Genomic DNA, 15,066 nt, shown 5'->3' with positions numbered 1-15,066 from the left:
TGTCTAATGGATTTGTCTAATGGATAAAGGATGTGGGCCTAATCTGACACAACAATCTGCTTAACTCTTTTTATGAGTTCGCGAAGGGAGAAGAGGAACGTGGGCACAGGGTGTAGCATATAAAGCACTGCTGTGAAGCAATCAATCCCGAATGATCCGCGGTAAATCTGAGATCAGACCTTAACCCGGGCAACATGTGAGCAAACGTGTGTATTCCTGGAAATGGGATATCTGTGAGAATTATTGGGTCTAAGACGGCGGAGGAAATCATTACAGACAAGCTGAAACCGCATTAAGACGCTTTTTACCTGGCGTCACAACACCGCCGCAGTAAAGCCAAATGGGGCAGAAGAACAGAAATGCGTCTGCCTGCTGCCTCCATCTCTCCATCACCACCACCGCCTCTTTCTTCTTCAGTCGGTGAGAGGGAAGTACAGGAACACATCTGTCTCCTCCATGCTCATGTTTTGTCGACTTTTTTCCTCTGTTCGTCTTAATTTACATAGAAACAGCTGAGGAAAAACAGGCCCTGCCCTCACTCTCTTCCCCCCCCCCTCTCTCTCTCTCTCTCTCTCACACACACACACACACACACTTCATTGCTGCAGGAAAGCATCACAGAGATGTGTCAAGGTGAAGTAACTTTGCACTAATCAAGTAAAGCAACGAAGGAAACTGGATGGATGAATTGATGACTTGATGGATGAGTGGAAGGAAATGTGCTGAAGGTGGAGAGCAGGGCAGGTAGAGGGCATGGAGGCCAGAAACATCTCCGTCTGGCAGGTCAAGGTTTGGGTTCGTCTCGTACGCTCTTTTACTCACCTTTTCACCTGGTTCTCATCAAGTCTGCTGACAGAAAACACACACTGGCCGTAGTGCTGCTCCACTGCAGTTTTGTTACTCTGTAAGGCTGCTTGTGGAGTTTCATTCTTCAATAACTTGGGTTATACGTGGCAGCTGATGGTAGTGGTTCCTTTTCATATTCTCTGCATCTCTCCGCCTATCACTTCTTCCTTTCCTGCCATCATTCACACACACATACAAGCACGGTTTGAGGACGTCGGCCACTCCAGAATAAAACATAAAGATACGTTTAAAGAATAAGTTCACCCGAGGCGCCGTTTGGCTCAGTTGGTGGAGTGGGCGTCCCATGTGCAGAGGCTTTGTCCTCGCTGCAGCAGCTCCTGGACTGAGTCCTGGCCTGAGGCCCTTTCCTGCGTGTCACTCCCCCCCTCTCTCATCCTGTTTCCTGTCATATCTCAATTTGTCCAGTCAATAAAGCCATATAAAGCCCAAAAAATTTAAATTTGGTCATGAGCTGCTTGGTTGGTGGGTGACATTTTGTAGTTCACAAGGAGCTTCACTGCAAAATCAGCGATGCTGCAGACAACTGAAGTAGATGGAGACTTGTTTAAAAACATTAAGAACAACCAGGAGGAAAAAAACATAAAATGGCTCCAAATGGCAGTCTCTGGAAGCACAGAGATCCCATTCTGATTTTAAAAACATGTTTTTTGGAGTAGAATTTTAAACTCAGAATCTTAATATGTATGATATTAATGAGTAAATAATAAATGCATTTTTCCATAACTGGATAAACAAGCTGTTCTCAGAAGAATAGAAGGAACCTGGAACATTGTTTGATGCTAGAAAGGTGTCAGGGTTCGCCACCTTGTTTAGTATAGAAAATCAGTCATTGAAGAAATTTCTCTTCTTATTAAAATGTCTTCTCCTAAAAGTACACAGTGCACCTTTAAAGCTGTAATCAGCCTGTAGAAGCTAAGCTGAAAGCACCATAAGGGAGGGTGTAAATAACAACTTTTTAAATCAATTTGGGATCGCGGGGCTTCTGTAGATTTGAACAGTGTCTGCTTGGCTGTATGGAGCCATTTAATGTTTTGTTTCTGTTAGTTTTATTTTCATTGTTTTAATACATTTTAAAACAAGTCCCAATCGACTTCAGTTGTTTGGGACAATGCTTCAACGTCGTTTTGCAGTGAAGCTTCCAGAAATGTTGATGATGTAGCTCATGTCCGAATTTTGGGTGAACTTATCCTTTAATTCGAACAAGCCTCCCCAGATGCGGCTGTGGGCTGGTGCCACATTCATCTCTCTCCCCTCTCTGCGCGCCACACACGCACATAGAAACGAGTTTACACAAGCGTGCTGCGCTAAATAACAGCTCGGTCTGGCCTGTCACCTCCGTGAAACAGTTTTTACATTACAGGATATGATTTTCAGCAGGAACGAAGTATGTTACCTCGGAGGTTTAAGGGTGGGGAGGGGAGAAACCGGCCAGCGTTGAGTGAAACGCCGAGGAGGGCCAAACTCCCCAAACTTGCGCAGCTCAAGAGATTCCTGCCATAATAATGACTGACATAATTACAAGAGATTATTCTCTACGGAAGGAAATGGAGTCGCTCTTTAAACGGTATGGCTTGGATGGAGTTGCCAACATAAAGGATGGAGCGGTTTTATTTAGGATCTATTAATCTTACGTGTGCGTGCGCGCCAATTAGTCTGTGAGCGCGCGCGTATGTGTGGGCGCGCGTCTCCCTGGAGTGATATGAGAGAGGGTTTTTTTTTTTTTTTTTTTAATTAATCTCACTTTAACATTACTTATTGTTTTCAGGGTGAAGTTTCCAAATCGCCACGGAAGGTTTGTCTGTGCCATAAAAGGAGCTGTGACGCGCCAGCCCCGTAGCGCGCTCAGATGTGGTCTGTGCCTTGTAATGTGTGTGTGAGTAAGTGTGTGTGTGTGTGTGTATGTGTGTGTGTGTGTGTGCGTGCGTGCGTGTGTGTGTGTGTGTGTGTGTGTAGGGGGTAAAGTTTTTTATGCAGAAGGCGGGGGCGCGGCTGTGTAGTCCTGTAGCTGAGACTCTGGACCGACCTGGTGGTTTCAGGGTGTCAGGAGGCAGTACTTTATTTTGGGGGGGGGGGGGGGGGGGAGTGAGCGCAGCAGAGCCGAGCTCAGTGATCCAGTGACATCCAGTTGGCGGACTTAACCAGGGACAAGCCTACCTCACCTGCACGGAGGAAACTCTCTCTCTCTCCCTCTGTCCCAGTTCCCTCTCGCTTTTTTCAGGGGGGTAATAGTGTGCAGCCGGCTGTTCTTTGAGGATGGAGCGTGTGTGGGACAGCGTTTCCTCCGCTGGGATGTTTATTCTCGGGCTGCTTTCGGCGCTCGATGGAGTTTGGGGTTTCAACATTTACGCAGAGCATCCTACGGTTTACAGGGGACCCGATGGGAGCTATTTCGGCTATTCTGTGGACTTCTACCAGGCTTCCAGCGACAGCAACACGTGAGTGGCACCATCAGGGCTGAAGCTGTCCCATTAGGGGTCCGGCAGGAGTTATGTACATGTGGTTAGAGCTGCCTGAAGTTCTCTATTGTAGTGTCAGTGGAAGAGAATTGAATCCAAATGATGCAATATGAGAAGAAAAAATACATTTCAATGAAAATAAATGAGGCTTCATCATATCTGTAGCTGCACAAGACACAGGGGAGGCAAAGTAGAATAATGAAAGAGTAAAGAAACCGAGATGTATGAATGAGCCGCTGACTTCACACTCTCCTCACCCCTCCAGGATCAATGTGTTGGTGGGGGCTCCCAAGGCGAACACCTCCCAGCCGGGCATCGTGGAGGCTGGGGCCGTCTACTACTGCCCCTGGCCCGGACTCCCTGACAGCTGCAGGCAGATTCCTTTTGACAATTCCAGTAAGTAACCTGACTTTCTTTCATTTTCTGCATGTCAGGGTTCAAAATGAATTCATGGCAGCTCTCCTGGGGCCCCACTGGGTGTAAATATGCTCCTTACAGGCTCCTGTTTTAAAGGATTTCACAGGACATGGACATGAATAACTTTTCTATTATGTCTGGACGGACTGCGAGACATATGCTCAACAATGTCCCCGTTTTATGGGGAGTATTTTCAGTGAATAACAGAAATGAAATTTAACAAGCGTTCATTGCGCTGAAGTCCAAGTGGATCCCTCTTAAAATCATAGGTTGCCCCAGATGTTCTTCCATTTGGACCCACTGGAGTTTCATAACCTGCGCGTCTGGTATGTGTATGAGTTGGCACACATGTTTGCTGCATGAAAGAGAGGCGATAAGAGGACATGTGGGCCTCATCAGCCTCATCCGACAGAAGAGGTGGCTGGTACAAGCCTATACGTCATGTCGTTCATCGTTTTCAATACGTTATCATCAAGGATACGAGTCCAATCAGCCTGTGTTTGTGCGTCCAGCATCGCTGATGCACACTTTTCCATCCAAGTTGTTAGAGAGAGAGAACAAGTGGGAAAATGAGAGAGAGAGAGAGAGAGAGAGAGAGAGAGAGAGAGAGAGAGAGAGAGAGAGAGAGAGAGGTGGTGGGAGAGGAAGGGGGGGTAAAGTGTATGCACATGGGAATTTAGCTCCCCTTCCGAGGAAAGGGGGATTGGGTGAGGTCTGCTTTTTATTAGATCTTGAAAATGTATCCCTGTCTCCTTCTCTCTCTCTCTCTCTCTCTCTCTCTCTCTCTCTCTCTCTCTTTCTCTCTCTCTCTCCATCTCCCTCTCCCTCTCTCTCCCTCTCTCTCTCTTTGTGAGGGTTTCTATCATCGTCAAAGGAGAGACGGAGGAGGAACTGACCTTTTATCACACAGTTAACTCTGGTGGAAGCGGTTCCACTCTTTGAGGGTTTTTATTCTGCGGCCAATTAAAATGAGTCTATGAGGAGAACTAATTTATCTGACAGGGAAATCAGAGAGAGTTGTAAACACAGATGAAGATAAGATTGAAGCAGAGTCAATGATATCGAAAGCTCAACACATGTGGAGAAAGATTTAGCTGTGGATGGATGTTAGGCCTGGGCGATATCCAAGATTTGATATCATGATGTTGTTTCACCCAAATATCGTGAAAGAAAAATTATTATTAGTAGTGTTTTATGTTGATTAGTAGCATGAATTTTATGAAAAAATGATGAACTGAGAGGTTGATGTGTCATTCTATTTTTACGGCTGCCTTTGAAGCAGCACATGCTGCACTTTTAAGTTACAAAATTAAAATAAATAAGAACTTTTAAATCTGAAATTTAGTGAAAAAAATGACTCACAAACACGACAGAATAGCCTGCAAAATTATTAGCATCAATTTTGTCACTGGTTCCATTTCCTCTAAAGTCAAGAGAGCAAGTCAGGTGAGAAATAACACTGTCATGATTTAAAACTAGAAATTAAGATACAGTCAGAAGCAGTCACACAGCTGTTCGATATTGTGATATATATTGTGATATTACATAATATTGAATATCCCATATACAAGCCTAATAGACATTGGCATTATGGAGGGAACAGGCTCCCCCTCAATATTTAGACCACGTGCATTTATACATGAAAGTAGTAGAGGACTGTAATGTTGATGAACTTCTTGCCTCAAAGCATCATATTACGTCACATTCTAAACTGAATGAAGTGTTCACCTTAGCATAAATAAAAATATTTCCACACGAAGATATACAGAAAAGGCACAAAATGATGGATAAAAAGTCACCAGAATCCTCCTGGGGGCAACCTCCATTTAAAACGTGTCCCTTGTGGACGGAGCTGCACACACACTCCTGCTAATGAGGAAGCATGAAGGAAACAGCTGATAGCCGATCAGCTGATGCAGGCACATAAGCACATTTCTCTGTCTGAACTAAAGCGAGCTTCATGCAGATGAGAGTAAAAACCACCAACGTGAGGTCCATTTTCTGTGCCCTCCCTTGAGTTAATCACAGGTTCCTTTTCACAGAGGGCTTAGTTTAAGTGTGAAGTGCTTTAGGAGAAATTTCAGGTTTGGAGGAGATAAGGGTAAACATAGCGAACAAATGCGTGCACGGTCGTGTATGTGTGCACCTATTCACCGGAATGAGTGGGTATGCGCGAGGTGATTGATGACAGTGGCCACGGTGGATATTTCTAGAGTTACAGCAGATGCTTTATTGCAGGTATGAACCGACAAAGACACACACACGCACACACACACTGTACAATATATCAGCACAAGTGGTGACCATCTGTGTGCACTGTGTCGGCTAATATCCTTACATCAGCTTCACACGTACCTTATTATGTGTGTTACTGTGTGTGTGTGTGTGTTTGTGTGTGTGTGTGTGTGTGTGTGTGCGTGCGTGTGTGGCTTCAGTGACGTTACGCAGATGTGCCAAGTCATGCCGCTGTAGCAGTGGGGGTTGAGATAGAGATTGATATGGTGATAGGTTCACATTAGTGATTGCATGTGCATGATAAGAGTCAGAGTACGTACTTGTTACTTGGCCAGAATGAAAAAAAAATGCATGAATGAGAGAAGACACACAGAATTATTTTTAAAAAGTATCTATATTTCTTCTTGCTCATTTCTCTGTCCTCTGCTGTGGCCTCAGAGCTCGAGCGAACACAGTTTTGGTGTGTCTGCCAGAGTATATTCTTCATTCACTACCTTCACCCACAGTTTACACACTTAAGAAGGACTCCTTTCAACTCATGAGCCTGTTTCTTTAACCTTTAGGTCCCTGATGCTGCTTTAGATTAGAGCGATGGGCTTTATTACTCTATAAAGTCGTGGGTTTTCATTAGATATCGGATTGATTTATATTAAAGCATGAAAAATACAGAAGCTGAACGAGGTTAGGCCTACCACACATCCTGTAAATGATGATGGTGACAAGAAAGAGGTTAAGAGTCAAATAAACTCTATAACAAACTCCCTCAGAGAAGATGGAAATATTAACACTGAACTTTCCCTTCCTTCAGTGTGTTATAGATGTTCTTGTGCGTGTAAAAGATCTTGAAAGTTAAAAAGGTCTGACTTCAGTAGTCCCGCCTTTGATTCTGTGACTTTGTGACATAACACTACGTCGCCGTGTCACACATTTGCTAGTTTATGCCTAGCAGCAACACAGAGCTACAGAGCTGCAGCACTAGCAAGAATGAGAAATCCACTGTACACCTGCCTTTACGCATTTATTGTCTGCCTCTGAGTGCCTATTTTAGTGTGTGAGCATGTGCTGAAGGAAGGTGTTTAATAGTGAGGGGTCTGCACGGCCCTAAAGAGCACCAGCTGGTCTTTAATAACGCTGGAAAGTATCCACAACAGAGCGGAAACACACATGCACACCAAATCTGACACTTTATTCTGAGTGGGCTTGGAAATGCTCATAATGTGTGTCTGGGCCTGTGTATGTGTGTAAGTATCTCAAGTGTTGTTACATTTTACGGGGAAAGGCTTTGACTGAGGGAAGAGGCATCGTGACAAATGTCTGTTTCCGGGGGGGCAAATGGTGTTTTGATGTTGGTTACAGGCCTGTTTAAGACGACGCTGTTTGTTCTTTGCTTATCAAGGACAAATGCTTTCCGCTCACACAGGCAGAGCTACAGGCCCGGGTCCACATTACCACAGGCAATATCAGCTTTTTACTGGCACCATTATGAAACGTCTCTTTCATTCGCTTTTTATTTTTACTGTCTTTTCCACTTCCCGTCCCTCTCTCTCTTTTTCTCTCTGTCTCCCCCCAGATAACAGAATGATAAAGGTAAACGGCACCAGAGAGCCTCTGGAGTTTAAGTCCCACCAGTGGTTTGGCGCATCAGTTAGGACGCACAAAGGAAAAGTGGTGGTGAGTTGACGTCATGTCTGATAATAACAGATAGGTTTCATCGGCATTATCTTAATGCTTGAGAGTTATAGCTTACACACAACTTTTATTTGCCATTTAGGTCAGTATTTCTTGTCGTTTGTTTTTTAGGCATGTGCTCCTCTCTACCACTGGCGGACGGTGAAGCTGAGCGGGGAGAAGGACCCCGTGGGGACCTGCTATGTGGCCGTCCAGAACTTCAGCGCCTACGCAGAGTACTCACCCTGCAGGACCAGTGAGTCACCCCGCAGCCCCGTCTCCATCTTTTTCTTACTGGCGTCCAAATCTCCTTGCCTCTGTTTTTTTTCTTCTTCTCCCGCTGCTGTCACTGACCATAAATTTACCGTAGTTAGAGTGTTCCTTTATTTTAATGTACTATATCTTTCATCAGGGTAATGTCATAATATGGCATAATGTTTAAATACAGTGCGCTGATTTTTATGTCAGCCTCTAAAAAAATCATGTCTAAGCTTGATAAAGGGTCAAGTTTAAAAGTTTAAAGGGTCAGTTCACCCAAATTACACACAATAAAACCCTTTTTTTAAATTTTTTGTGATATTAGTGGTCCAGGTTTTGATATATCTGACTCTGCCCCACTATGGGTTCAGCCCATTACTCAGGATAATCCACATCTTCGTTTCAAACTATCATCTACTGAGGAAATTGTCACAATTAAAGCAAAAAGGCAATGCAAAAAAAAAACCTGCAAAAATCTAAAATACAGATGTGCAAACAAGAAAATGGTTGTAGGCAAAAACCGGCAACAAAAAAGCAGGCAAAGGGAAATACCAAAGAAGTAATACAAAAACTGAACACGAAGTAGAAAACCACAGGGAACAAATCAGGAACACAGGGAACATATAAAGACGGGCGAACAGGCAGAGGAGCACAGGAGATATGTGTACGAACGCAGGCAAACCAATGAAGAGTGAGGGAACAACACAGGCTTAAATACAAACTAAACTAACCAGGGGATGAGGTGCCGGTGGATAGACACTAAGAACAGTTATCAGTGCTAATGAGGCTGATGTGAGACAGGCAGGGTGGGAGCACAGGAACACAGGTGAGCAGGAAGTAGAGAGTGACAACGAGACACAAGAGGATATAACGACAAAACAAACAGGAGGTCAGCAAAAACCAAAATAAAAAAAAGCCCAGACCATGACATAAATAGTCCAAATGAAAACCCCGAATAGCATGTTTTAAAGTCATTTGTGCTTTCATAAACAGAATGTCATTCTCTTCTTTTTTATTTGGCAGAAATCTCAAAGCTAGATGTCTCAAAACCTGGCCAAAGACAACCAAGACTATCTCCTGTGGGGGAAATGTGTATTTCTTTATGTAACTCAGGCACCGAGCAGCTTTTCTGATATATTACCTCACCTAATGTTTTACAAGTTGCCACAGCAACCTGATATCCCGTCTCCCTCGCTGTATCTGTTTCTCTCTCTGGTCCTCTTCTTTCTGTCATCGGTTCTATTAATGGGATTCATGGGATTTTCTGGCTCCCTGCCCCCCCCCACCAACTTAATCTCCAGTTTTTTGGTTTTTTTCATCTTTCTCTCCTACTTTCTTCCTGCGACCCCTCGCACCTTGTGCTTTGATATAAGGGCACCAGCAGAGTACGATAAGGAGAAATGGAGGCTATCAGGTGGCACATCATAAAAAGCAGATCAAACGCAGCCCTTATCGTCCGACTCCATCACCCCCTCTGCATAAAAATCCCCCTCACATAAACACACACATTCTAACTCACACTCCCTGCTGCTAATAGTTGTTAAGGATCTCCATTTTTGTTGTTCATGTCGGTTTTGACCAATCAAGACTGGAATAATCACCTTGTAAACTCGATTGTTCTCAAGAGGCGAATAACGCTGCAGAGGAGAGATTTGTTAATCGCCGGCCCGTCGACATGAATCTATGCCGCTGCGACTCCTTCTATAACTCACACTTTGTTTATATGTGCACGTGTGGAGTCTTGCATCATTAAGTTTCACCTCAGGGTGCCGCTGAAATGAAGAACAATCTGTTATGAGCACATACGTTTTGCGTGTTCATGCACAGTTTGGTGCAGTGATTTAAACAGAAACACACCTCAGCCTTTTCTACATTTTTATGCTTTTTTTTTCTTCCACTGTTGCAAGTTGTGTAATTGTTTCATCTGATAGGGGTAATGCTCTCTGCAATGTTAGTTGAGTGCTTTGTTCCAGAAAATGTTTTTTCTTTTTTCTTTTTTTTTTTTTACGATCAAGATGCCGGTCCTCGTGTTTGAATGACTGTTGTGTTTTTTCAGACGATCCAGACCCAGAGGGACAGGGGTTCTGCCAGGCTGGCTTCAGCGTGGACTTCACCAAGGTAAAGTCCACAGCAGTATCCCCCCCTGCCCAATTCTCGAAGTGCAAACAGAGAGTTTCCTTCAAGCACTCCCCTTTAGAGATTTATGGACACGGGGAAGATGAGAGCGCACGCGTCCCTCGAGGAGCCTCCACTCCTGATGTGACCCATCGCCTCTGAACACAATAGACCAAACACACATACACACATGGACATTCTTTCACTGTATAGTCAATGTGAACTTTGATCTCTGTCTCGTAGTCCAACTCTACCCTCCTGTACAGGAAGCTGTCATTCTCCACAGGACATCAACAGGCATGACAGCAGGAATCATATGTGCACGCATATGTTATTTACCCCCCTGTAGTCTCACACAAACACATGCTCACGGCTGACACATCTGTCACATCCGTCACATGACTAACCTTAGCTAATTTGTGTTTATTCCAGGAAGGAATGCTGGTGGTAGGAGGACCTGGAAGCTTTTACTGGCAAGGTAACCCCGGCAACAGTGTGTAAACCTGTGTTGTTGTCTCTTCTCTCTTGCGGTGATTTCATAGTTTGGAAGGTGTTCAAATGACAGATGAGTTTAACAGTTGGATCGGCCCACGTACGAACACATGCACGCAGACGTGCTTTGCCAAATCTTCAATTTCATTACAGGCGTCTTATACGAAGGAAAAAGTGGAAAGAAAACGTGTCCCTTTCTCTGTCTTTGCTGTTTCCTTAACTTTTCCCCCCACTTCTCTCGCTCCTTTACTTCATGCCACTCTCCGTCAGGGAGCAGGAAGTGGGTGTTTGGGCTCTGTAATGAGCTGATCAGGGCGTAATGGAGTGTGGAGAAACTGCCCCTCTGCCCCCTGATAAAGCGCAGAGGGGCTTGGAAAAAAAAAAAAGCTTTTGTGGGAGACGCCACACAGTTGAGAAGGACGGGGAGAGAGGTGGGGGAGGATTTAAACGGCGAGAGCAGGGAGGACAACGGGAGTGATGGAGGATTGTTAAGGAGATGACAGAAACACGTTGCAGGGAAAGTTGAGAAGTGAGGGAGTGAGTCAGACACGGAGAGGGAAGACGGAAGAAAGATGGATCCCCTGCTTGATAAAAGCAGCGCTGGGGTCAGCTCGCTCGCTGGGATGTGCGGGGCCGAGTCTAAGCAGAGGGATGGAGTGTCTTAATAGGTGTAGACACAGCTAGAGTGTGTCAGAGTTCAGCTGGTGGAGTGGAGCGATACTCCCCCGGCTCCAGGTGTGTGAGGGGATCCAAATTTAGAGCTCTGCAGCTGGAGACACTCACTAATCAGCTGCACAAGCTAATGTCTCTTTCCCGTCATTGTCCGTCACTCCGACGCACTTCATTTGTCCAGAAAAAAAAAAGATTCAGCGAGAGAGAGTGTGTGTTTTTAGAGAGTGGCTCCTTGATGGATATTTCATAACCGTTGCACAAATTTATATGATTTTTTGGGGGGTTATTGCTTTGGCATCGGCGCTGTTATGACATATGGTGGAAGAATGAAAGCCCCAGCGTACAAGACCGCACTAGACAGGCATCACAGACGGCCTAATGGACTGCTCCCGCTCCGTGCCCTCATCGTGGCAAGGCTGGCTGCCTCCAGTTAAAACACTTCCTCCGAATGTTTATAAAAGCACTCAGCCTGGATTTTATGGCCTCTAATACACAACGATTATCCGCAGCCTTCGGCCTGAGTCATCATTTAAAAGAAAGCACTTTTATATACAGTCTTGTTATCTCTGGGTGTAAAGGACGTTTCAAATTAGCAGCTGTGGCTTATGAGGCCGTCTCATTAATCAGATGGACGTTTAAACGATGAGCTGAGGCGGTGATATGTTATTCTGGGAGATAAACTCATAGAGAGAGGAGAGGGGTTTGAGAGGGCACGTTTCCCATCCCTGCCACGACACGCACACACACATTAAGGAGGATTTATGGGGGGTTGAGGGCAAACGTAGATAAAATCATTTGTTTGCTTGACCTCTTGTTCAACACTAGAGGAAGGGCGTTGTTTGTGCGCGCTCACCTATAATTCAGAATCCAGGCTACGGAGAGGACAGGCGTTTTCTTTTCTTTAAGGTTTTTTTGAAAAGGAAACAGCTAGCCCTCTGCCAGCAATGTGTGTTTTAGCTTTCCTCGGGGAGGATTGTACGTGTCGTTAGCTCTGCGTGCAGGCGGTCCAGCAGGTTTCTATCGCAGAGGGCAGCGGTGCTCCCTTCACGGGGTCCGAGCCGAACAGATGTGACTCTCTCACCCTGAGTTGTTTGTTTTTCTCTACGTATTTATCCCTGTGTGTGTATGTGTGTGTGTGTGTGTGTGTGTGTGTGCAGGTCAGGTAATGACAGCGGGGATAGCTGAGATACTGAACGGCTACTCTTTGAAGGCGGTGCTGAGACGCGTTCCAGGAGAGAAACACACCAGAGCCGCGGAGGACACACACGACGACAGCTACCTTGGTAACATGCATTTACAAAACAAACACACGCGCAACCACACGCTGAGACAACTGTGTTGATCTAAATAAGGATCAGAAATGACATCGCAGGCGTCACTTACAGTTTACCAAGAGTTAATTACCTTCACGTGCAACCCATTTCTCTCTCTAGGATACTCTGTGGCGGTGGGAGAGTTTACAGGAGACTCTGAACAAGGTGAGAAAAGCCCACAATTCATTACAACTAAACCACGCTCGCTACCGACACCAGCGAACACAGTCGCAGTCACACACCGCTCTCGCCAGCTGGATGCCAGGAGGGAGCACTGTGAAGGGGTGTTTGGGGATAAGGAGTGGACAGCTGTGTGACAGTGCCTCGGTCTGAACTCCGAGTGCAGTAATGAGAACTGTCTCTGCATGTCTGGGTCGCGACCCTGAGGGGACAGGACTTCAGGAACCACTGATAAAGGGATTTCCTCTCCTTCACTTTGACTGATTAGAATGATTAGTGGCAGGCCCCTTCAGATCCAGAGTGGGTCCGGAGTCTCTCGCCGACTTGAAATATTAGGTGGAAAGAGAGACATGCACGCCACACTCCATCATTTTATTAAAGACGTGCAGGTGGGGGGAAGAGCCCCCGAGTTCATCTCTGTTGAACCTTTCAAGCGAGAGGCCGAAATAAATTCATACAAATCATTTTGTTTTTATATTTCTTTTTTGGGTGTCTTGCCAGCGGCACAGCATTTTGATTCAGGTGCTGCTGACGTTCAGTGCCATGCCAACAGTTTGCCAGCAGATGAAACACACAGCCAACATGAAAGCACGGCTCTTTTATTAAAGAACAATGGTCCCACCACAGTCAGGCTACAACATCTTCTACAACTATTGTTTTATGACTTCCCCTTCAAACACGAGCATGAGACCCTGCATGCCTCCTCAAAGCCACTCCGGCTTCCCATTCATAATTTCCTGTCTATCAGAGCCTCTCTGCTAATCACCATTTAGTGGGATCTTTAAGTTTACATACCCCCATACCAACCCCGCAAAAAAAAGGGCCCTGAGCCGCCTCCGGCACAACACATGTCAGAGAATCTTAAAGCAAGCCATAAGAGGTTACACATGCCCGCTGTTGTGTTGTGTTGTGGTACTGAGCTTGTTGTGGTCTTGTTCCCCCAAAACCCTCTTCAGACCAGAGAACTGGTCGTAACTGGGAATTCTGGGCAAAGATGGAGCTGGGAAGTGCTGGTTTATGGGATCGTGGTCGAGTCTTTTGGGTAGAGCCGGAGGGGAGGAAGCGCGGGGGGGGGGGGGGGGGTCTGTCTTCTCTCTCTGGGTGGGTCCTTCAGATCGTCCCTATAAGTTCACAGCGCCGCACTCATCTATCAATACACGACCAGCGCTTGAGCACCCGATCACTCAGTGTGCCTTCAGCGACACTTGGCCCTTCAGACAGGGTGGGCTGGGGCGGGGATTTTTAGGGTTTGCGCCTTTTTGAGACAAACCACTGTCAAGCCCCTTTTCTCACACATTGACACGCGCTAATTTAAGTCTTTCATTATCTTTATGTTTCCCAGAGCTGATAGCTGGAGTCCCAAGAGGAGCACAGAACTTTGGATATGTGAGTATACAGTGGGAAAAAACACACTAGAACAATCTGTCAGTAGAACAAGTGAAAATTCACTTGTGAGGATTTCACATCTTATTTGTGAAATAGGATGTGATGTCTAAAAAAGAGTCCCTTCATCTCACTGGACTGCAGTGTTGTAAAAAGTACCCAAAAGTCATACTTGAGTAAAAGTCAATATATTGTGTCAAAATATTACTTTGGTAAAAGTCAGCTACACGAATAGTACTTCAGTAAACATCTTAAAGTATCTGATATCGAATGCATTGAAATATCAAAAGTCAAAAGTAAATCATACATATATCTACATGTATGTTTATTCTGTGCGCAATGGGTCTGGCCGATTATCGTATCTGATAAATTTAACAGTGGGAGTGTGATCAGAGTCAGTGTTTTGTTTTTTTGGCTACTTTGGCCCTGATGCAGCATTCAGAAATTAATAGAATCAGTGAAGAAAAAAGTACTTAAGTAAATCACAAGTATCTCAAAATTGTTCTTAAGCAAAATACTTGAGTTAATGCACCTGGTTAAATTCCATCACTGGTAAAATTTTTACTTTTTAGGTTCCTGTGTGTTTTATTAAGGGTATTGAGATACTTTTATGCTAAATTAAACACAAACTTCTTGTGAGATTTGAAAGTCTTAAAGCAAAATTCTACAAAAAGGGCTCACATGGGAGTTTTTCCTCCTAGGTCAACAAAAAAAGACTCTCTTCTTTTCAAGCATAATGAATGTAGAGAATCAAGTAACCAAAGTGGTTTGAGCAGTCTGAAAAAAATAGTGTTAACTGTATGTCATGGCCTTTGCAAACTCTTAACCCATATGGGAGATTTTTGACTGAGCGTGTTCAACAGCACTTTTTGTCAAAACACCAAATTAGGCAACATATTTTGGAAGAATGGTCTCTGTTCCTCCAGGAATGTTTCCAGAGATGTGTAGAATCCATGCAAAAGGAAGTTTTAAGCTGTTTTGGTGGCTTATGGTGAAACGTATTGTTTTTG

General features: G+C 44.9%; 1 protein-coding gene across 1 annotated transcript in view; it reads left to right on the top strand.

Annotated features, from left to right (window-relative positions):
- The first annotated feature begins 2,943 nt into the window (after positions 1-2,943).
- itga8 (integrin, alpha 8) overlaps positions 2,944-15,066 on the top strand; it is a 43,490-nt gene continuing 31,367 nt past the window's right edge. Inside the window, exons 1-9 of the mRNA XM_030394282.1 lie at positions 2,944-3,302; positions 3,589-3,719; positions 7,546-7,646; positions 7,776-7,899; positions 9,958-10,019; positions 10,449-10,494; positions 12,338-12,463; positions 12,614-12,658; positions 14,016-14,059. Of these exons, the coding sequence (XP_030250142.1) occupies positions 3,121-3,302; positions 3,589-3,719; positions 7,546-7,646; positions 7,776-7,899; positions 9,958-10,019; positions 10,449-10,494; positions 12,338-12,463; positions 12,614-12,658; positions 14,016-14,059 (861 nt within the window). The 5' untranslated portion in view covers positions 2,944-3,120. The remainder of the gene's footprint in view (positions 3,303-3,588; positions 3,720-7,545; positions 7,647-7,775; positions 7,900-9,957; positions 10,020-10,448; positions 10,495-12,337; positions 12,464-12,613; positions 12,659-14,015; positions 14,060-15,066) is intronic.

This window comes from Sparus aurata, chromosome 17 (assembly GCF_900880675.1).
Source record: "Sparus aurata chromosome 17, fSpaAur1.1, whole genome shotgun sequence".
Lineage (NCBI taxonomy): Eukaryota > Metazoa > Chordata > Actinopteri > Spariformes > Sparidae > Sparus > Sparus aurata.
This window is presented reverse-complemented; position numbering and strand designations above follow the sequence as displayed.